Source organism: Anas platyrhynchos, chromosome 4 (genome assembly GCF_047663525.1).
Source record: "Anas platyrhynchos isolate ZD024472 breed Pekin duck chromosome 4, IASCAAS_PekinDuck_T2T, whole genome shotgun sequence".
Classification (NCBI taxonomy): domain Eukaryota; kingdom Metazoa; phylum Chordata; class Aves; order Anseriformes; family Anatidae; genus Anas; species Anas platyrhynchos.
In genome coordinates, this window is record NC_092590.1 from 55,214,029 (window position 1) to 55,236,295 (window position 22,267).

Genomic DNA, 22,267 nt, shown 5'->3' on the forward strand with positions numbered 1-22,267 from the left:
TTTTGGTAAAGAGCATATGAAAACTAACAATGTGATTGGTAACCTCAGTCTGTAGCTCAACAGAAAGTGAAGATGCAACCAAAAAATCAAGTGTCTGAGGACAGCAGAGGTTTGAAGAGCTGTAATACCATTAAACTAAGCAGGGCCAGCTTAAAAGAAAGTGAAAAGATCCCTTCATGTTATTTGCTATCCTATTTGCTCTTGACTTTGTTCTGGTGTTTATTTTTGTACTGCATGAAAACTAGTCTTGAACAAGCAGACAGAAATGCTGGAGCAGATAACCACAGCGGCAGCAGAACTATAACAGATTCCTCTCCCTCATTACTTATGTGCCTACAAGCACATCCAAGCTGAGTACTTCAAAGAAAAACAACTTATTTAATTATTCATATTTTACTCATAAAATTATTTTCAGCTCAAATTTGAAAAAAAAAATCACTTGAATCACTTGAGGCCAGAGCACTGAATGAAAGATGCAGCTGTGTTCTACATTTATAACATTAATTTTGTTCTTCTGCATTTCCAAGTAGAAGAAGAAACAGCCAGTTTCCACAACCCCTAACAAGCAGTTATATACTACAGACTTGTACACAACAGTGTGTCAAGGGGCCTACACGAGTTCATAAAAGGCACCACGCACAACTGCCAGCCAAGCAGAGGATTTATGCATTCCCAAATACGTTCATTTGTGGCTCTGTGCAGGTCAGACTGCAGTTCTACTGCTTTAAATGAACTGTTGTGCTCCATCACTGCTTTTGTTTGCTTTGTGCCAAGTGACAGGGCCCAGGTAGGACACCAGAGCAGTCCCTGAACAGAGATATGGACTGCAGGTGGCTTAGTGAAGGTCGTATCACTTAATGCTTCTAACTGAACTTGTCATCACTTTACGATCACTTACATGACCTCCATCCATATTTTTTGTCTAGGAGTACAAGGAATCATAATTTTATTCCATATCATATTCTTGGGTTTTTAAAGATCCTATCTGAGCTGAGAGAGAAGCAAAGCAAGCAAAACCTTTTCCTCCATCCAGCTTTGCATAGATAGTATTTCTATCAACAAGTACATGCAGCTGAGTGAAACACCAGCCTCTTGGGGCCACAGAAATAGGTCAGGCAGGGAAGAGGTGAGCCAAGCTACACCTCAGCTGCAACTCTTGGAGGAGTCAGCTGTGAAGTTAAGGCAGCAGCAAGCAGGGAAAATGGGACAGATTAGAAAGGATTTGCAAGACAAGTCATACATGTGCAAACTACATCTGCGTGCACCCCCAGTCTGGATACGGTTAAAAATCAATTTTTAAGAACAAGCTCTCTACGCTTGCATCTTATTTTGTGCTTGTCATGGACTCAAGAATGTGACAAGATAGTATGTCTTAGCTGTGGCAAACAAGCAACCACAAAACCTTACTAAAATCTGCTAATGCAGCAGAAGCTGATGGGAAGCAGCTACAGGACTGGTGTAAGTGACTGCCCAGCAAACAGGCAGGGACCTCGGACACTTCTTCAAGCAGCCAGGACAGGGCAACACATCTCAATTAGGACAGGTGAGATATGACTATTTGCCTTTTGTCTCATTGTAAAAGGCAGAAAAACGCTTTGTAACATGGAGACTGTCTTCAGTTCAGTGTCTTAGGGGGCATGAGGCTGTTCCAAGGAATCAGCCCCAGCACATGGTTCTGGATGGTCAACCAGCATCAGTCCCAGTAAGACATGCCACTCTATAAACAGCCAGGCAGCAGCACAGCAGAGGTTAACTCTACTCTACCCTTTACAATTCATCTGTGATACCAGCTCTCCCTGCCAGCTTTCCAGTTTTAAGGAGTTCCCCATCACCTCAGGAAATCTCTCAGGCGTCCGGTTATGATTAGCACCAGTTTCCTTCGCACTGCCAAAAGCAGTACGAACATCTGGTTCCTACCAAAAAGTCTTTCTGCCCTTCCTTTTTTATTAAATAAATAACATTACTAAGGAGAAGTGATTCATGTGTGGAATATAACTTCATGATGAAGTTCAACTGACTCATTCGTGTATCGTGCATGCAACCAAGCGGACGGAGCCTGAATCAAGCGTCCTTTTGTTCTGACCTGGAATCCTGCTCAAGACAGGTAACTTAAGTGCATGCTCTACACCTGCCCCTTGGCAAATCCTTCCTCACGCAACATGCTGTGTTTACAAGCCTCAGAAAGCCTCTGAAAGAAAAACAAGGAAGGCAGAGAAGCAGATCCCCTTCTGTAAGCCAAGAACTGCGTGTCCTGACTCAAAGGTGTACAAAGATGGACACGGCTCTGAATGTGGGAGCTAGTCAGTTGCCCAATTTCCTAAATACCACAAAAACAAACATGGTACTTGGTGACATGTTTTATATCAGACCTGAAAATTCTGACAAGTATCAGATACTTCCATGTCATTTATCTGGCTAGGGTTTATCTAGGCAGCATTCTGTTCACTTCAATATTTCCCCTGTTCCTACGCTTTTATTTCTTGCTTCAGCCTAGTTCAAAAGTTAAAATGAGTCTGCACAACATCCTCTTACACCGTAACCCAGAAAAGCACTATCCCAATAATAAAATTACACTGCAATGATGTAACTCATTTTCCAATGCTACGCTAGCCTAACTGAGACAGACTTCAAGTAAGCTGTTGGCAAAGTCATCTAAACCTCAGGGAGCACAAATCAGCATTCACAGAGCAGCTCTCCCGCTGGATTAGTGATTCAAAGGCTGTGTCCAGCTTCTGAATGGCACATTTGCTCCAGCAACGCGTATGCCTCCCTGCGACCAGCACTTACCATCACTGCTTCCTCTGAGCACTACATCTGGAGACGGTGTCTGCTGCGAGCGGGAGCCAAAGGAGTCCAGGCTGTCGAAGGAATCATCTCTGCCGTGGCGCGGTGGGGAGAGGGAATCGCTGCGCTCGGAGTCCCAGCAGTCTATATAACCGCTGTCACGAATGCTGCGCTTTGGACTCTCAATATCCTCTGTTTCCTACATGGGAGTACAGCAGGTAGCTCTTCATAAAGAAGCCACTGACATACCAATGAGATTCATTACACATCAGGTAACAAAGCATCTTGCAGAGTGCTAAAAATCTCTTTCCCCCCAAAAAGGATTTCCTTGCTTTCTGCCCCTTCTCCCCTTCAAAACGAAAGTGCGAGCTTGCAATAAAACCCCATTTTATGCTGACCAAGAGCGAGGCATGCTATTAGATTAGCACGATGAACTGAGAAAAAGTTGCAACAACCGAGTTAATAAAGTGATCAAAACCGAGAGAAACCTGAAACTTGACTTGTCGTCCACAGTCCATAGCACCGACAAAAGCACTAGCATTTTAACATCATGCCTGCATCAGGTTTAAGTCTGCTGCCTTCCAAAGGATTCCCCCCGCCCCTTGCTTATCTATTGTATCTGGCTGGGACACCAGCAGACAGCATTTGTTGTTGCTGCTTCAGCTCGGCAAAATAATGAAGCAGTGTGCCCCAGCCTCCCTCTACCTTGAAGAGAAATTCCTGTTATGAAAGAGGGATGTCTTTCTGAAGCAATCAGCAATGAAAAATATGCAAAACGCTTTTCCTGATGCCTCAGAAGAATTCAGTTGTGCTCTTTACTCTTTGCCAGCTCCTGGCTCTGGGGGATATGAAAGCACTTGTAGCTGACCCACATGTTCAGAGCAGGGAGAACAATGGTTGTCTTTGACAGCCCTGTGATTATAAATTCTTTCCAGTGCAAGCAGCACATACTAAAACACTGAAACTCCAGCAGAGGAAAAGGTCAATAGAAGCCATCCTCACCCTTGCATTATAATAAATCCCTTGTTTTAGAGAGTGTCTTAACATTAATTACAATAGCACAGGCGGAGAAAAACAAAAATAACTACTTTCATTCAAAGATAAACCTGTTTTTTTTCTCCCCCGACAGTAAGTAAAGTCAGAAGTGTGGGTGCCATTATCAGACTGACATTTTGCGACCCGAAGAGACTGGAATGTGTTTTTTTCCCCTCTCCTTCCAGCAGCACTTGAATATTAATTCCTAATTAAGAAGCACCCCCTGGTTACCGCTAGCCGGAGCACAATGGCTACGTTCAGCTCGGCTCCCTCTGTCCCTGATGGCTGAGGTTTTACCCGTGACCGTGCTGCCAATGACGAGGTCCGTCCCCAACATCCCCGTGTGCCCTGGCAGGCCACCTCCGTAACAAAGCACGTTTGCTGGAGAAGTGACTGCGGGAGGAGAGCACTGCAACAAAAGCCTCCATGGAGGAAGGCAGGGAGGCTCGAAGCGAGACGGAGACGTCAGACCCAACGTCCTGCAAACTTCTCGGGGAGAAGGCTTAATTAGCGCCACGCACTGCTACGCTGCCAAAACGCCACGCTAAGGACAGCAGGAAAGGTTCCCTAAGGCCAAGTTGAACCGTGGTAAGGTTGGTGAGCAGCCTCCCTGCAAAGTGAAGTGTTTCTAAAAACAAAATGTATCTATCAAAGTAGTAATCGAATCCTACACCATTTCCCTCCCCATCCTGCTTAGAGCATGAGCTACAATACTGACAGAAATGCCAGGGAACAAAGCTCTGTCTCCTTGCAATCTGCATGAGTTACACAGATCCAAGAACACAAATAAAATCCTATCAAAGCCCTGTTTGTGGCACGATCCAAAATCCTTTTAAAACCCAAATTCCCTAAATCCCCTCATCTCTTCACACCAACCAGCTATTCCCGACCCGCAGGCACACTTCCATTTTCCTAAATTACCATTATGTGAGTGACACAGAAACGCTCAGCGGCTACAGGACTTAAGCTCAGGCAAGAAAAAGCCCCATCCTGTGTTTGCTATCTTCCAGAGTTTGAAAACAGTCCAATTGTGAACTAATGAGTTCTGCAGACCCTCCTTTCAAAGGCCTGTTTATGCTAATTCTGCGTGCAGCTCACCAGGAATTAGGAGGCAGGCACCAGGATGGTGGCCGAGACTTCTGCAAACATGCTCTTTACGGCCTTCCCCTTGGCAAACCACCCTCCCCACCAAACACCGCCTGCCAGACGGGTACCTGCTCTGCACAAACGTCATCTCCCAAATGTTATCAGTGGGAAAAAAAGAAGGTGGTTATCTGCAGGCCCGACAGCGCACAACCAGCCTTTCACATTAGCTAATTCAAAACATGGCACGTCGCTGTGTGGTAGCAAAAGCGGGACTGCCAAATGTAAGATGCGTTTCTGCAGGAACTTCCCCCCGTTAAATATAATCAAAAAGCCATGGATGTTTTGTCATTGGGAACTTCCAGTTGGAAAGCAAAGAGGAACGTGTATCCAAATGGTTAATAAAATTAAAAACAGAGTAGCAGGAATAAAATTAGAAATGAATAGCCCTTTCAGTATGAGAAGTAGAAAAAGATGAAGCCAAGACAGCTTACATCTGAGCTCTTTTGATTTGCTTATTAAAAAAGAAGGGCAGGGAGGATTTATAGCAGAAGAACTAAAACAGGCTGAATTTATGGTAGATTTAATTATTAAATTCTGTGGAAAAAAACGCCAGTAGAGAATGTGATAAAGTGTCTTTTCATCACTCAAGCTCAGCTATAAAGAACATCAGAGCATTACACAGCATGATTAACATGTTCTATTTTACGACCAAATCCTCTTCAAATTCAGTAACAGAGAAGGCCACAGGAGCCAAAGTGGAATACCACAGGGGCACAGAGTAGAGAGGTGAGCTCAAAATGAGTCGCCAGTGGCCCTCGTATCAGCACCACCTGAGCAGACTTTTCAGGACTGAAAAGAGCTGTTTTTACATTAAAGGAGTATGTAGCTTCCAGCTTTTATGGGATCTCTGCTCCGCTCCCCGTTCCAACATCTGCAACAAATCAAGCCCCAGACTCTTGCTTTTGTCTTCAACCTGCAGCACTCGGCTCTGCCGGCCAGGCGCTCCGCTGTCAGCTCTGCGGAGAACCCTGCCTTCTGGGGCCAGCCTTCTTCGTCCCACAAAAGGGCTCAAGGAGACCTCCAAAACTGTCTAATGGATAATTAGGTGCATAGATATGGCCTGAAGAAAAAGGACCCTGATGCTGTGAGATAAAAAATTAAAAAAGAAACTATGATGCCATAGCACTAACATTATAAAAACCTGCACTTCTGCCGTAGCTCCACTGCCCACCTTTGTTTCACCTTTTGGGTTTCAGACTTTGGAGGGGCAACTGCTCCTTCTTGCACCTTCTATTTGGAAACAACTCAAGTATAAACTTAATTTCTTTATTGCTTAGTCTCAGCGATATCACTCACATGGCAAAGTCCCGAGTGATTAGTGCAGGCCTTGTCAAATGAAGAACAAAATAAATCTCTACAGAGAAGCAGGAAGTTCCCTTCTCTCCCCATTTCCTTTTTTTTTTTTTTTTTTTTCCACAGAAACTGGGCTCACGAACAGTGATTTTATCAGTCTAATTAGGGTTCTCTTGTCACACTAGGATGTAGAAACTGCTATCAGTCAGCCAAATATTTCTTCCTGTCTAGTGACAGCTCATTGCGGGCCCTCTGAGACCCCTGAGTGAAGAGCTGCAGCTGCTGCAGACGTAGGAGCACACAGCTTGTGGACAGTAATGAGCAAAGAGGTTTTGACCCCAGACCTACTGCCCATGGTGGCTCGGCAGGTACATGAGATGGGGAAGGAGTGGCAGGCATAAAGCTGTTTGGGAGCTGCGGAATGTATTTCACATCATTTCACGAGCTGTTTGTCCAAGACACACAATACTGGGTGCTTCCATCTTCTTACGTGCCCACTCCTTGCTGCTGTCACCCCCAGTAAATGCATGCTCAGATACCAACGCTAACCACTACTGAGGTTAAGTGTCCCAGGTTGCAACCATGCTCCACCACGCAACCACAAATCCCCAGACCACTCTACAGCAATGACAACTTTTCCTTTCCAACCTTTCCAACAGAGTTCAGTTCTTCAGAAACCACCATGCCCTTTGTAAAACATCATCTCTTCCTTCTATCCGTCAGCTTTATTTAGATACTTCTGTTTCATGCTTTATGTTGCAACTCAAAAAAAAAAAAAAAAAAAAGCTACCCATGAGAACATGAGAATGAGTGTTTTAAAGAAAAGAAATCTGCTCCTATAAGTCCTGCCAGCTTACTTTCGAGTCTTAACTCCTCTAGCTTGAAACTCTGTGTCATAAATTCATAAATGAAAATAATTCAAACCAAAAACTAAGGAAATGAAGACAACAGAGACACATGACAATTCTAAAGCCCTGCTTCACATCAAGTGCTGCATCATTAATATCACCACCAAGCTGGCTGCCAAAGAAAGTCATGTTTATGGCATGGAAGAGTCAGACACATTTTCAAAGGAGTCAGGGGTTTGCTAAGTAATTTATACTCCAGCCCATCATCTCTCTTATACTTAGCACCAAACAGGTTATTCACAGGAATAACAATTTCAACTAAATCCCCATTCCCAAAATGTAACAAAACAATACCTTTCTCATTTGTGCCAGCAAACCTTCAAACTCCTTCAGGTTCAGGGTTGATCCACTATATGACGTGCAGCTGTTTGCCGCTTTCCCTAGCCAATAAATGGTGACTAATACCTGCAGAAGTTAATAAGAATTAATTGAAGCCATCCTCACAGTTACTTAGCTTAATTTACTTCCCTTAAGCATTTCTCATTTATTCTAAACCACACAGCAGTACAAGACTTTGTTATAAACCTCCATTGAAAGGGAAGTGTCTGTCAATGGCTAAGCATAAATACATCAGGCAACTATGAAAATTTAATCATGTAACTTAACGCGTTATATTCCTGGTATTGCTTTTATAAAAAATGGAACTGTCATGTCTGCCTGGAAAGCAAACACCAGACATAGAATGTGTTTGCGTCTATTTCAAGTAAAGAAAAGGTAATTCCATTTTTAATCATCTTAACATAGTTTATCAATTGATACAGGAACATTTATTCCCAGTGATCTGTTAGCTTAAAAAAATGCTCAGCCCAAGATTAATCAAAAACCATGAGCATCTGATTGTTTCCATTACACTAAACTGGAAAGAGTTAGTGGTTGCATTCAAGTTCTGACGATGTCTATCCGTAATTCCAAAGTCAATTCAAAACTAGTACAGAAGACAAGCCAAGAATTGCACTTGCAAATGTTTATATACCCTCTCACTCCTTTAGGTAGCAAAGAAATCTGATCTGACATGGCTGGGTCTGCAGTTGTTTTAGGGAAGGAGAAATTAAGAGGCTCAGGATGGTCACATCCAACACCTCCAAAAGCACCACTATTGAGGTCACGCAAGGAAAGCAAACAGTCCTCTAGACCCACATGTGTCTCCACTTATCTAGCTGCAATATCTTTAAAGGTACCTGTGCAGCAGCAACTTGGATTGGAAACTGTTCATCTAAGGAAATTCATGTCTGTGTTTTGCACTGGTTAAAAATATCAAAGCACCACCTCAGAACTTACGGCATTTTCTCATGTAGTGCTCGTTACTTCTGGCTATTCCATGACATAGCAACATATTTAACTGCAGAACAATCAGGAAATAGTTTGATGTGGAAAAGATGTGCAAACAATAATAAATGATAATTGCCTTTAATAGCTGCCATTAATCATCTTATAAAGTGAAATAAATGGAAGTACATTACTTTATGTACTGATGGGACAAGCCCATATAGTTTATACTATAAAACGAATTAAAGAAATAGGGCTACAAGAAAACCTATGGGGGTGGTGGGGACAGGCATCTCTGCCAGACCTTTCCCTAAAACACGCACTCAAATTCCTTCAGTACTTCCTCCTCAGTCACATATACTAGGCTCCTGATTATCCTTTTTCAACCAACTTTCTCTACCATCTCTGTCCTTCCTACAAGTGTGATATCCAAAGTCACACACAGCACTTCAGCTGAGGCCCTGCCAGAAAATACTGCATGTGGCATGCAGATTGTCTGTTTAAAAACACAACCGTGGTGCACAATATAAATAATATATATGCCATTAAATTAATTGCATAGAGTTTTTTATACAGTTCAATTTTTTTTTTCCTCATTTTTAAGATTATATCCAAATTGATACTACTGTCCTGAGGAAAACAAGGTGGTTTTGTCAATATTCATTTTTTTGTCTTGAAAAAAATAAGTATCCGAACAATTTTCCTTCAACCATCACTACTCAACACAGAACATCAAATTTATGTAAAGATCCCTTACCGTACATGTTCTCAAGTTAAGTGGAAACACTTGCCAATCTAGCACTCCTAGCAACGAGGAAGCTGGCCAATTCATTTAGCCATTCTGTTCTCTGATGAAGGTTGTGGGATTTTTATTTACTTCTGCTAGCATTTGGTCACCTTCTATCTTCTGCCTTTCTTTATCCATGGCTTTTTTTTTTTTTCCCCCCCCCAAAAATAATGACACATTTGCAAGCAATTCCAATTGGCTGCAAGCCGAGATTGCAGTACTGTGCACCTGGAAAGTACACATTGCCCACAAACACACTGTGGAGAACACTTTTGAAACCTTACCTTTGCAATGACACATCTATACAAATACACATAGCCAGCACCCAGAAGAGTGCTAAAATGCTGAAAGCTGAACTCTTCCCCTACAACTTTGCGTGTCAGATGCAGAAGATATTACTTTAATGATGGTGGGAAAGACAGAACAAAATAGTTTTTCTTTTCTTTTCTTTTCTTTTTTTTTTTTAAACCTGCAGTCATGATTACTGGCTTGCGAAGTTATTAGGAAAAGGTCTTGGCATTTCCTAGCAGTTTATAGGGATGTAAGCCAAATATAAAATTGAATTTATAGCAGTTTACAGCTGACTAAGGAGCTAGAGCTTGCTAGGCTTTAGAAGAATACCTAACTCTGAGTTCAGCAAAGTTTAGCCATTTTATTTTCCACTTAACAATTACAGAATCCATTACCATTGCCATTAGTTCAAATCAGCAAGAAATTAAAGTTAAATGGAATTAGCCTTTCTGGGAAAACATTTATTTGGAAAAAAAAACCAAGAAAGCTAGCAAATCTCAATGAAAATTTGTATGCAGATGGAAAGGTAATTTGCTTCATTTTAAATCCTTTGTGCAAATTCACTTTATGTCTATATAGCCATGAAAGGTTTCAAAGCAGTAGCTTCATGGGCGAGTCAGGCCATTCCCACTGAAAGTCATCCCACAGTAGACAGCACAGAGATCAGTTTGCTTATTTCTTTATCTAAGCAGACATTCTCTGTTTTATTTCTCCTGTAAGGCTGCTTTGCCATAGCTGCTCTACCTATGTTTCCAGAACAACCCAGTTAGATTTGTATTCAGGACCTCTCAGTGATACTCAGCTATACAGGGTTTTTACTGTTCTAGCTCAGGCCAAATACAAGGTAAACCAGACAAAAAAAAATACTCCAGGTCATGTACTTACATTTTTCAGCTTCCTACTACAGTCAATGTTCCTGGTTGCACACGCACACACACAAAAAAGAAAGAGGAAAAAAAAAATCAGAAAACAGACACACTTTTCAAGAGCGTGTACATAGCAGATCATGTTTTCCCTAACAAAAGTCTGCAGAATACTTCTGCTGGCTGGAAACACATGAAAGCTAAGAAGATGTAGTTCACACATTCATTTATTCATAACGTGGGAGTATTTTGTCACCATTACTTCAATCATTAAATTATAATTCTGGAAGTACAAAAGAAAATGAGTTTGTAATGGTCCCACAGTAAAGTAGGACAGAGCCAAGAATATTTCCTTTAAACAGAGGTGCTGATTTGTTCAAAAGAGAAGACCAAAGACCTCACTGCTAAAATCCACTCTGCAGTAATCCAATAGTCAGGTTCTGCTCCGTGGTAAATCATGCAACCCATACAGATTCTGAAAGCAACTGAACATGCATATGACTCCAAGGAAATCAACACCAAGCACTAATGAAATATAGCAGGTGTTTCTGTAGAAACAAGCACCACAAAGAACAAAGCAGAGAGGTAAAGCAATAAAGATCCTGCCACTTACAACAGAGCCTGCTGAGGAAAGCATATTCTACTGTCTGACTGTATACTCGAGCACTCAGACTCAACATAGGCATCCTTCTCAATTTATTTTTCACTAACATTTATCAAAAAGGGAGTAAGTTTGTTAGAAACAACACAGCAGAATGTTTGCACAAACATAAACAACATTTCAAAATTCAGCAGAGAAATCATTAAAAAAAAAGGAATGAAGGAAATGTGTATCACATTTAGATGCTAAAAAATAAATGAATATTTCAGGTTTAGTACAGATTGTCTCCTGATTATTGTATAACAGAATTGCTGTCTACTATAACATTACGTCAATATTAAAGGTTAACTGACAAAAACAAAAATAAATGTACTTAAATCTGTGAGAATAACAAAAACTTAAATATAGGCCAACACATAAATGAAGAACTTTTGATATCTTTTTCAAGCCAAAATTTTATCCATCAATACCTACATGCTAAAAAAAAGTACTATTTTTTTCTTAATAAAATAGCAGTGGAAAAAGGTCTTATTTAACAAGTCAAGAAGAAATTCCTTACAGCATTAGCTCATAACCTTTATAAGCTGAATGATCCAAAGAAAATAGATCTAATACCTACTTCAATTAGCACCTATATGAAAAAAGGTTAAGAACTGTCATTACGTTAATCATGTGCAATAATGTCATATTTGTCCTTTACCACTGAACAAATACCTTTTTTACTGTGTTAAAAAAAAAAAAAGTCTTCGAAGAGGGAAAAATCACCTTTATACTTGAGATCTAGCTAGCAGAAGACAGTCTTGAACATATTTCTCTACAAAAGTCATGGACTTGGCTTGTACACCTCTCTCGGTTACTCAGCATGAACTTGGACAGTACTAGAAAAACATTTGGCTCATTTCCACGGCTGCTTTCTCTGAAGAGCTGATGGGAGAAAAAAATCCATGCCAGTGAGACACTTCACATCTATCGAGCATCATACGCAGCTGAGGGCCAAGGTAGCTCTGCAGTTTATTACTCCTGGTGGAAGTTGCTTACATGCTGGACAGCTCTCCTTGGAGCTGCATGCGAGCCCCAGCCTCCAACCTGCTTCCTCCGAGCTGCTCTGCTCTCCTCACCTCTAAAAGATCCAGCTTCTTATAACGACCATTTATCTCTGGTTTTGTATGGAGATTAGGGGTTGTTTTGCAGCTCTCTCCAGCTACTCGTTGCCATGATTTTACAGGACATGACGAGGAACCTCCTTCATGGCAGGATTACCAGATTTAGAACTAGGCTGGGAAAACCTCATTGCAGGCTCATTACACGGTCCCCTCTGGTGCTGTGTACTCTACTGGTATGTACATACAAGAAGTGCCTCAGACTCGGAGCCAGAAACTTGGAAAGGAGCAAAAAGCGGGAGACTATTCCTCAAAGCAAGGAAAGTGGCCAGTTTGATTTTTCAGAACCTTTGAATTTTCCCAGACAGTGCTGAACACCAAGAAAACTTGCCCAGCTTTCAGTGCCAGAAGGGAAAAAAAAAACCTAGAATGCCGCTGAAATTCAGTAAATTGTTTCCATATACTTTGCTAAAATGGATATGTCTGACCAGGATTTCATTAGTGATTATTTTTGGCCAAATCTTTCTGGCCAAATGAACCAAGGCCATTCAATCAACTCAGCAGTATTTGCCTGTCTGTGGAGCAATAACTTTTTAGTATAACATGACAGACCTGAAGAATTCATGAAAACTTCATGACCAAAACAACTAAAAATCTTGTTAATTTTATAAATCACAGTGGGTGCTCTTGCTTTTTGGGGGTGAGGAACTTGACTGGTACTCGTATAAATGAGTAAAAAAAGGAGTTTGACTGTTCCTACACAATGGCAACATCTTCCCTGAAAGGATCATTTTCCATATAAGACCTCAATCTGTGACTGCACAGACTTCAACTGAAGCCTGCTCTCTACAACCTTAGGCTAGTCAGTAATTCTTTCTCTGCCGATTTCATATCCATACTTCACATCACTTTGTAGTATAAAATGTTGAAAATACAAGCATTAGAGTCTGAACACCTCGTTATAAGGGATGTGTACAAACCATGGCAAAAAGCTATTAATTTTGGAGCTAGAAAGTTTTAAAAATCATTTCAGACAAAAAAAAAAAGAGAGAGTGAATTAATTATTAATTAGTTATTAGCAAGAAGAATCTCTTGATATGTGTGTGGTAATCTGTGTGGCAGTAGGTGTGTGGTTTTGGTAAAAAAATAAAATAAAAATCTAAACTGTGGCGTTTCCAGCTCATGCAGTTTGAACGGAAGCCCTCAGCCCAAATGCCATGTCACAACCTATTGTTCTTGATAGAAAATAAACAGACCATGCTCATTGTCTGCACCTTGTTGAGTCTGAGACCTATAAATGTCTTATAATGCATCTTCAAAATAATTTAATCTGTGATAACAGAGAAGTGTTTTTTTTTTTTGACAGTCTACATTGTTCAGAAATTGGATAAACTAAAAATGCTATCAATTTAAACTCACAAACCATGTATGTCCCACACAGTCTCTTTGTTTGAACTAAATCAGTATTTTAAAAGAGCTGTGGTTGATCTCTTTGGGAAAAATAACACTTAGAGAAAGACTGTTGAGGAGAACGATGTATTCTTCCCAGCACTGGAAGTTTCAAAAATCTCAGTTTCTTATTTGCTTTATACATGTGACAGTTCTGTACCTTTTTTGCTCATCCTCAAATATTTACCATCTAGTCACATGCATCTGAGAGTGTAACATGCTCAACACAAACTGCTGTTGTACTTACTTGACAGTCACTCTGTTCGATGTGTCCTGCAGGTCACCAGGATCAAACAGCTGAGATTCTTTAAGTCCCAGCTCTTTGCAGCCTCTTAAGAATAAGATGATGTTGTCCTGAAACAAGGCACCAAAAAAAATTACTTTTAACTTTTCTTCATTTGAAAAGGTAATCTTACTGAACCAGCATCTCCCTAATTCAGTAACAGCTCACTGAGTTGCATCATTAGCTAGATGAAGAACCAAAGCCATTGCCAGTCACATAATTCAGTAAGACAGCATGTGTTGTGCTTGAAAACCAGATAAATATGAAATCAAACTATATATATATATACTAACTGCAACAAGTTTGTTGAATTTTCTCTTTCCAAACCCAGATGTTGGCAACTTCTTTACACGAAAAGGCCCTAATAATTTCCCCACCTACTGCTGTAGGCTGCCAGCAGAAGTTCAGCATGTTACAAGGCAGAAAAGAAATGTCTGGATTTCTGAAACAAGTGGGAAAGGCAGGTATGGAACATGAACATCCTTTGACCAATTAAGCAAACAGTTTGTTCAGAAAGCGTTCTGCATGTCAATACAAACACAAGCCAGTTATTCCTATTTCCCACAAACATTTCCTTGCCCCTCTGACCTTAAGCTGTCAGAAAAACCTCTTTGGGAAAAGAGGCAGGTACTCCCTCCACAAATAAGAAATTTAAAGTTATACTTTAGATAACCACTGTCCGTAAGCAGAAGCAACATCAACTTTGTAATACCATTCATGGAGGATTTACACTTATTGTTGCATTAATCAATGATCAATAATCAAACTTACTGATGTTTGACTTACTGTTGCCTTAATCAATAACTGAAATTAAGCCCAAGCGGATGCAAGCTTCTTTCAAACCAAAGAGGGCTGATGGCACATGGGTTTGCGCAGAGGGATTAAATCTGTATGTGTGCACAGGTGTTTAATGTGTATTTTATACTTACACATTTGCACATATACCACCACCTCTTTACGGAACCAGTGAAGCTTTCTTATATAGATAAGAGCTGAAGATCAAGTGAACAAGTTACCAGATGTGTACACTGCTAACTCAGCAGCTGCAATGGTACGTGTGTGGACAGGTGTGGACATATAACGCACAGCTTGATATTCTCTAGGGCCTCTCATCTAAAACCTCCAGCAGGAGGTGACCTGCCCTGTGAGCAGTTAGGAGGAGAAGCCCCACAGTGTGCGGCGGACACCTGAAGGACAGACTCCCACCTGTATAAAACTTGGGAAGCAAAGGCCTGAAGAGACCGGGCAGCTCTCAGCTCCCGGCTACCCCTGCGTGCGACAGGAGCCCAGAGCTGTCCCCACGTCTGCTGCCAGGCTCTTGTTGGTGTGCTCCTGACGCAGCCCCCTTTACGCTGCCAGGGCGCAGCCATCAGCATGCTAATCGCGAGGGCTCCCTGCGTGCCAGCAGCCTCAAGCACAAAGCTTGCTGTCACCAGCCACCCTGCAAAAAAAATACGGACCTGGAAATTTAGAGGAGTCCAAATCTCCCTTTCTTCCCTGGCTGAAACTTAACAGCTCTGGAGGGGAGCCAGAGGGAAAGGAACAGCAGTCGGGAGAGCAGAAAGCCCATAACCTAGAGAGACAGCATCATTCATGACATGAAAAGATGCTTGTAAAATTCTCCATCTGGCTTACTGTTTGCATGATAATTTTTCCGCAGTATTTCCAACTGCAACATGAATAACTCTTGTGTTTAGCCTTTGAAGGCGGACAGTTCTGGTCATTTCCAAATGGTGGGTGGAGCGATGTGTAAATCTAATAAAAATGCAAAAGCATTTGAAAAAAGAAGTTCCCAACAACATTTCCTAACAAAAATACAGAGGACATACAGGACACAGTAACCGAATAGGTTCAGAAAACAATCAAGGGAGGGGAAACTCTGGGGATAACTAATTGCACCCATCCGTATGCCAAAAAGTTCACATCCAAGTTATGATAAGCAGGAATGAAAATATCAGTCATTTGGCAGCAATTTACTTTGGGCTCTCAGTTCTTCTGCTGATGAACAAATGTCCGCTTCTCAAAATAAAAATCACAGTGTCACAACCTTATGCCTGCTTTTGTACATGCTTTCATTTTGATGGTCATCATAAAAATAACATTTGCCGGCAGTCACTAACACCATAGCCCTTGGGAAGCTGGTCCCTTATTATTGGCACAAATAACCATGCATGTCAACAAGATGCAATCACTGAACACAGAAAGAAGTTTTCGCTTCTGTTAAGCGTCTCAGAGTATTTATTTCTCAATGGTCCTAAAAATGGCAACTTATTTAAAAGGATAAAACAACAACAACAAAAATTGTTTTCAAGTGGTAGATATTCAGGTAGACCTGTCTATCCTGTCTATTCCCAAGCCAAAATGTACTTCACAATACTACAAAAGTTTTTCCTGGTTTGCTTCAGTACAGTTGAAACTTGTATTTGTCACTTCCATTAAGACACTGGAGAACAGCACTCTTAAATCACTAAAAGGGGAAAGGAGTCTTATCGTTACCACCCCGCTCCCAGGAAAGCCTTCTCTCTGGATTACTACACCGTTCACTGGCCAAGTCCTGATTTTTTCAGTTCTCAGAAGATTTTGTTTACATTTTTTGAGAGAAAATACAGTTCCTCATCTGTGAGCACTACCTACTCACTTTTTGTAATCGCCTATTGTAAAGCAGCTCTTTTTTGCTGCTGATGAAGTAACTAAAGAAGGAAAAAAAAAAAAACAAAAAACAAACAGTGCTGCACACAAGCAGCGATGTGTCTAAAATGTCCCTTTTTACCTTCAATAAAGGACTGAAAACACACAGCTAGCGTGCATGTCCAGCTCCGTACAACTTGGCAAAGTTAAATGGGTCACGCAAGTGGGTCACAGTGCAGTGGTGAGGATCGCAGCCCAGTCAGCTGGGCTGCCTCAGTTAGCAGGGCGGTGTCTTTTACAGTGGGCTCAAAGACAACAACACTCCCTGCCCCATACACATATGGGCACAGGACCAGAATTCGGTCCCTCCTACAAGGCAGTAACACACGATTTTCTTAATACCTTACAGGGAGATGATAATGCCTTTCTCTGAGCGGTTACTGGCTGCAGTCACAAGCTGGAGCAGATGGAGGATCAGTTGCTTGGTCAGCACATCATATCCTTCATGCCCGGGGGACCCACAACTGTCTCCTGCTGCCTTCTTGTGGTTTTGGTTCACACCACTAGTCAGTGACTCACTTCAATCAAGCATCTTCTCGTTTTGTCCTTTGTATACCCAGAGGAAGAGTGAGTTAAAGATTACAGCCTGAATTTCTTTTGCAAGCTGTACAAGATTTTAGAACAGAAACGCAGCTTTTATCTGTAAAATAACCTAAGCTATAAACAGGTTGCTTACAGAAGACAAATGCTCCAGTGTGGTGACAGATAAAGGACACACTGGCTAAAGCACAGGATACACTGACAAGTTGAAAACTAAATGCTTTGTGCTTGCCTAAGCAGAGCCCTGACAGTTGCTATTAGGTCAGCACTGTAAAAGCAATGAAACTTACTCACAGATGTTGGAAATGCAAAATTTATCAATTAAAATGTTTTGCTATCATAAATTTCAGAACAGAAAAATTAACCAACACAAAAGACGAGTTTTCACGGGCAAAGACTGCCATGGCCCAGCAGGAAGGGATGGGAAGGAGGTGGGATAGACAATCAGAAGTGCAGGGCACTGGCTCCGGGGGTCAGCAGGGAGCATGAAGCTCAGCCCCGACCCTGGGAAGAAGGGAATAAAAGCCTGAACATGTTCCCAGTTTGCTCCTGCTCTCATGCTGCATTGCAATACCATCACCTGGCCATTTACACCGGTGTGCAACTCACATGTGGGTGCAACGTACAACCTCACCTCTACAAAACCCTTTCAGCATAATGCATAACCAACCATAGATAATGCATACGGGAATGGAGGTAGAGGGACTGCACCCCCATAAAGGTGCAGGGAGGGAGATTACGATACTCACTTACAATATTTGGGTTTGTTTTTTAAAAGATGGGTAATGTATATAATGTATAGATCGAAAAAAATGTTCATTGTATAGCTTTGGGTTATTTTCCTTGCACACGAAGTGGAGCACAAAACCCTAAATCCCATAAAAAACAACAGAAATTGGCAGTTGTGTAGGACAGACACCCTGGAAAGCCACCGCAAATTCACACAGTAGCACTGCCAGCACACAAGATAGTTCAAGCTAGCGAGAATCAAATATTCACAGCAGGCAAATTCCCTCCATAGGATCTGCTGATCAGATGCAATGGAAAACAGCTTGAATTTGGCCCACTTCCACCGCTTTCATCTGCCACAATAGCACACTACGTATTCTCGCTGGATCCACGCTGCAGATCAGAAGCGCGGCTTATCGCTGTGGAATGATCGGTCGTCAGATGTACCACAACACGGCCCGGATTAGATACCCAGATAGACGCAGGGCAAACAAAAGAAACCCCAGCTATACGTCTGTGTCGAATACATGTCACAGCCCAAAGTTTGCGGTCTCCCGAGCTGCCGGGCAGGACAGCTGCAGACAACCAGGTGGCATGTTTCATCTCTGGAATGCTGAAATTTTCCCTGTTCCAGAATAAATTGGATATTTCTAAAAATATCTATTTCCAAACCGCTTTTCAGAGCAATTTTGAATTCAGGCTCTTAAAAGCCTTGTGTTTACTCTCAGCATTTCTTCCTAATTCCCTCATTTTTCCATTTTATGTAAATAATTAATGATGAGCGCTTATTTTCGTAAAAGCACTGGGTCCCGACCGATTCACAGCCCGAATGAAACGTTCGTGTCCACCAGGGAAGAACGTCTATGAGAAAGGCTGAGAACGCCTATGTATATTTTACTATATATAGAGTATGCTTTCCTGCATACAGGAAAATGTTTCCTGTGAACAACACGTTCACAAAACACCACTTTCTGTGAGATTTCAAGTTAGTGGGCTGGCAGCGATGTTCTCCACGCCAGGCCGCATCCCTTTAGAAGCCTGTGGGTAAAGGCCTCACCACACCAGCACTGAAGAAAAACCCCACAGGAGTGTTACAGGATGCGGGTTTAAGGCCACATAAACCCCCACAGGATTTCTGCCTCAAGTAGCCGGCATTAAAAGCAAGGTGGGGAAGAACAGAGCTTGACCCTGGAGCAAGGAGGGAAAGAAGAACGTCCCTACCACCCGTCTGACCCAGGGCAGCAGGCTCTGCAGTGGCAGCACTGACGGCCAGGCGAGCAGGCACTTGCAAAAACCCCACTACAGTTCACCACCTCATCTTGACCCCAGATACCACCCCAAAGATGGCAAAAGGATGGTAGAAAGGCAACTGGGAACAGGAGTGGGTTGTCGTACTGCAGCTGACTCTTCTCCCTCCTCAGAGCAGCGCACCCAGACAGACAGAAAACAGGAGAAGGGCAAAGGGGAAAATGATTACCGTGTGTGATCATGGGAGCCCCTGGGAGAAAAAAATAGGGCCAGAGAATAAATACAGTGATGATTAGATTAAAATGAGAAGAATAACACAGTGGCAGAAGGTGAAGTTGTACGCCTCTGAAGGCAGGGCTACAGAAACAGCAGGGAAGAGGGCCAAGTTTGCCTGGAGCGCCAGCAGCAACAGTACCTCTAAGAGCTCAGAAAAAGACAACACAGACGGTCTTGGCAAAGAAAAGCCAGCCTTTTTCTGCTTCTGTTTGGGCAGTCAACAAGGAAGGGATGTGTCTCCTCAAGCCCTGCTCCATTCTCTCCAAAAGAGAAAAAAAAAATAAAAGCTCAGTGAAGGAAGTGGGTCTGTTGGGAGCAGGCTGCACCTACACAAAACATAGAAGAAACCCCAAAGGCGACTCTAAGCAATCTTGGAGCAATACCTAGGACTGCTAGGACACATTCTGTACCAGACCCTGAAGATGTAGCTGGAAGTACCAAATTCCCATCAAGGTGCTTAAACCCTGCTGCTTCCAACCAGACTTAAAAGCTACAGGTGCCTAGATTAGGAAGATGCTCCATCTATCTTTCCAGAGCTGCTCTTAGCAATTTTGACATCCAGCAACATCTTTCGCTGATAGTTCCAATCATTAGAAGCACATTCAATGTACATTAATGAAGTATTTCAACCGAAAATAGTAATTCAAACAAAACAAAACCATGCCATGCCATGAGACTTGGCAGGGGGAATCTAAAAACAAGCACAAAACAGATGAACAGCATTACACAGACCAAGTTGTGAGTACACTTGTCCTTCAGCTATCAAAAAGCACATTGTTTAAAACTAAAAGCTTGCAATTCTTTGAGAAAATCAGAAGTCCAGCAGCAGTACTCAGTCTTAAGAAATCCTTTGTTGTTTTCCTAAATTTGTCCTTCACCACCGGGTGATTTTCTTTTTTGGAATCTTTGCCCTTTAACAAATTTCAAACACATCTGTAAGTTTCTTAGGTGACCCAGGGCATTATGATGGTTGTAACCAAAGTCCCCCCAAAGGAATGGTCGTATTCATAACAAAAGGCAAACACAAAATATAAAATGGCATTGCATGTCTTGGGCAGGTAGTGAAAAGTTCATGCTGGGTACAGGGAGCAACCTGGGTGTTGAATGAAATGGATGATATATCTTATTTCTGCAAATTTTTAACATGAGCTCAAAATCCCTGCAGCTCTGTATGATATAAATGGAGGAAGAAAGAACATAAGCAAGAGCAGCTTTCAACTCAACAGGCAAAAGCAAACCACGGGAGGGTGGGAGGGGTGCGCGCAGCAGGAGCACACAGCAGACCCTATGAGTCACTAGCTAAGCAGGTCCTGAGATTTCTCCTTGCTGCATCAGTTCATTATCCCTGAAGGCACAAATAAAACATTATACAAATGGGGGCTCAGCAAACATCCTAGTCTTTGGGGGAAGAGAGCAATCAGATGATGCGTATTCCCTCCAATTTGCCAGACCCAAGATACACCCAGAGATGGCTTTGTTTACAGCAATGGAGACAGAACAAAGGGGAAAAAAAGCCCACATCATTTTCAGGCTATTCACTGGCTCTGATACTGATGAAATCATAGCCAGATGTCAGCATCCACCCAATCTTGGAGAAGTGGTGCCTATCTGATGCCATATCCTATGGTAACAGCCACACTATAGCCAGGGAAGAGGTGAAGATTTCTTTTCAGCCTGTTCTCCACAGCTGTTTAGATCACAGTGCTTGGCATGCGAGGGTTTGCGCCCCATTGTCATTGCTTCTTCTGTTCCCCACTTTTCATATTTTTGATGAATAAAGCCCATCGAGAGCAGGGTTAAAAAATAAATAAATAAATAAATAAATAAATAAATAACAAAAAACATGTGCATTGCAGTGCAGCCTCCTAGACGTTGCTGGGAAATCAACTTTTAAATCCAGAGTCCGATGGGTAAAAACACCAGAAGAGGGGAAAACACCATAGCAAAGAAACAAACCAACAAGCAAACAACTTAAACCTGGTTCCTTTTGCTGTGATGGAAAGGACTGTTATTTACGATGCTTTGTCCTGTTGGTTGGGCTATGGAGAATGTGTTGGGGAAAGAGCTACAAAAAAAGAAGAGAATGAAACATCAGGACAGCAGTGTTCTCAGTGCAACCAGCGTTCAGCATCTGCGGCGTGCACCCCATCTCACCCATCCTCCTGGCAATATTTGTGCTACCTGAAGAAGGGTGAAAAAAAGTCATGAAGACAAATCTGACCTTTATTTGCACTCACATTTTTAGGTATTGCATTAGGAGTGCTGGGAGCATGACTATCCTAAACAGAGATTTCACGGGACTCTGAAACAAGGTTTAGTGCCACACCATTTCTCTCCTGGGGAAACTGGATATTCTCCATTCTGAGAGCATCCCTGTGGCAGCTCCCCACAACTGAGATCTACAATGAAATAGAAAAATGGGCAATAAATTCACAGCTACAAAGAAAATGCCGTTTTTGAGTTTGGTTACTTTGTGTGATTTACTACCAGGGCATGATGAAGTGTCAAGGAAAGCACTCAGTATGACTACCTGCTTGGAAGATCTCAAAGACAGTCATCCCAAACAAACTGCTTCAAGTAAACTAAAATACATAGACTTTAAATCTAGAGTTATAAATTGTAACTATTATATCACACTGTGAAAGCTTATCAATCTGCATTAAAAATAAATAAATAAAAATGAAGGAATTCATAAATGAATGAAGTTGAATTACCTCCTGAGTTATATACCCAATAAGTACTCCCTAGGGGTAATCCCAAGGAACACTGCAAACCGCTTATGCTGCAACACAAACGTGTCTTTTACACTTTACATACGGCAATCAGCTACAGCCAAATGCTGCTGAACAAACCTCTACCTCTCCTGACTGCTGTCAAGGCAATCGTGTGTTAAGCCATAGCACAACAGATGTTTCTCAAAAGCTATTTATATACATGTTCCTGCTAAGACATTGTACTGTGCATGTAATGAAGATTACTT

At 41.9% G+C, this 22,267-nt stretch overlaps 1 protein-coding gene across 12 annotated transcripts in view; it reads right to left on the reverse strand.

The window, feature by feature from the left end:
- Positions 1-22,267, reverse strand: part of LIMCH1 (LIM and calponin homology domains 1) — a 171,550-nt gene that overhangs the window by 58,041 nt on the left and 91,242 nt on the right. For 11 of the 12 annotated variants that reach the window (XM_038177873.2, XM_027457186.3, XM_027457184.3 and 8 more), the window contains 4 exons: positions 13,771-13,877; positions 10,396-10,426; positions 7,461-7,571; positions 2,788-2,983 (listed from right to left, as the gene is read on the reverse strand). In XM_038177873.2, coding sequence (XP_038033801.1) covers positions 2,788-2,983; positions 7,461-7,469 — 205 coding nt within the window. In that variant the 5' untranslated portion in view covers positions 7,470-7,571; positions 10,396-10,426; positions 13,771-13,877. Of the gene's footprint in view, positions 1-2,787; positions 2,984-3,272; positions 3,439-7,460; positions 7,572-10,395; positions 10,427-13,770; positions 13,878-22,267 lie in introns of those variants that run through there. The other variant, XM_027457187.3, reaches the window with a different exon arrangement.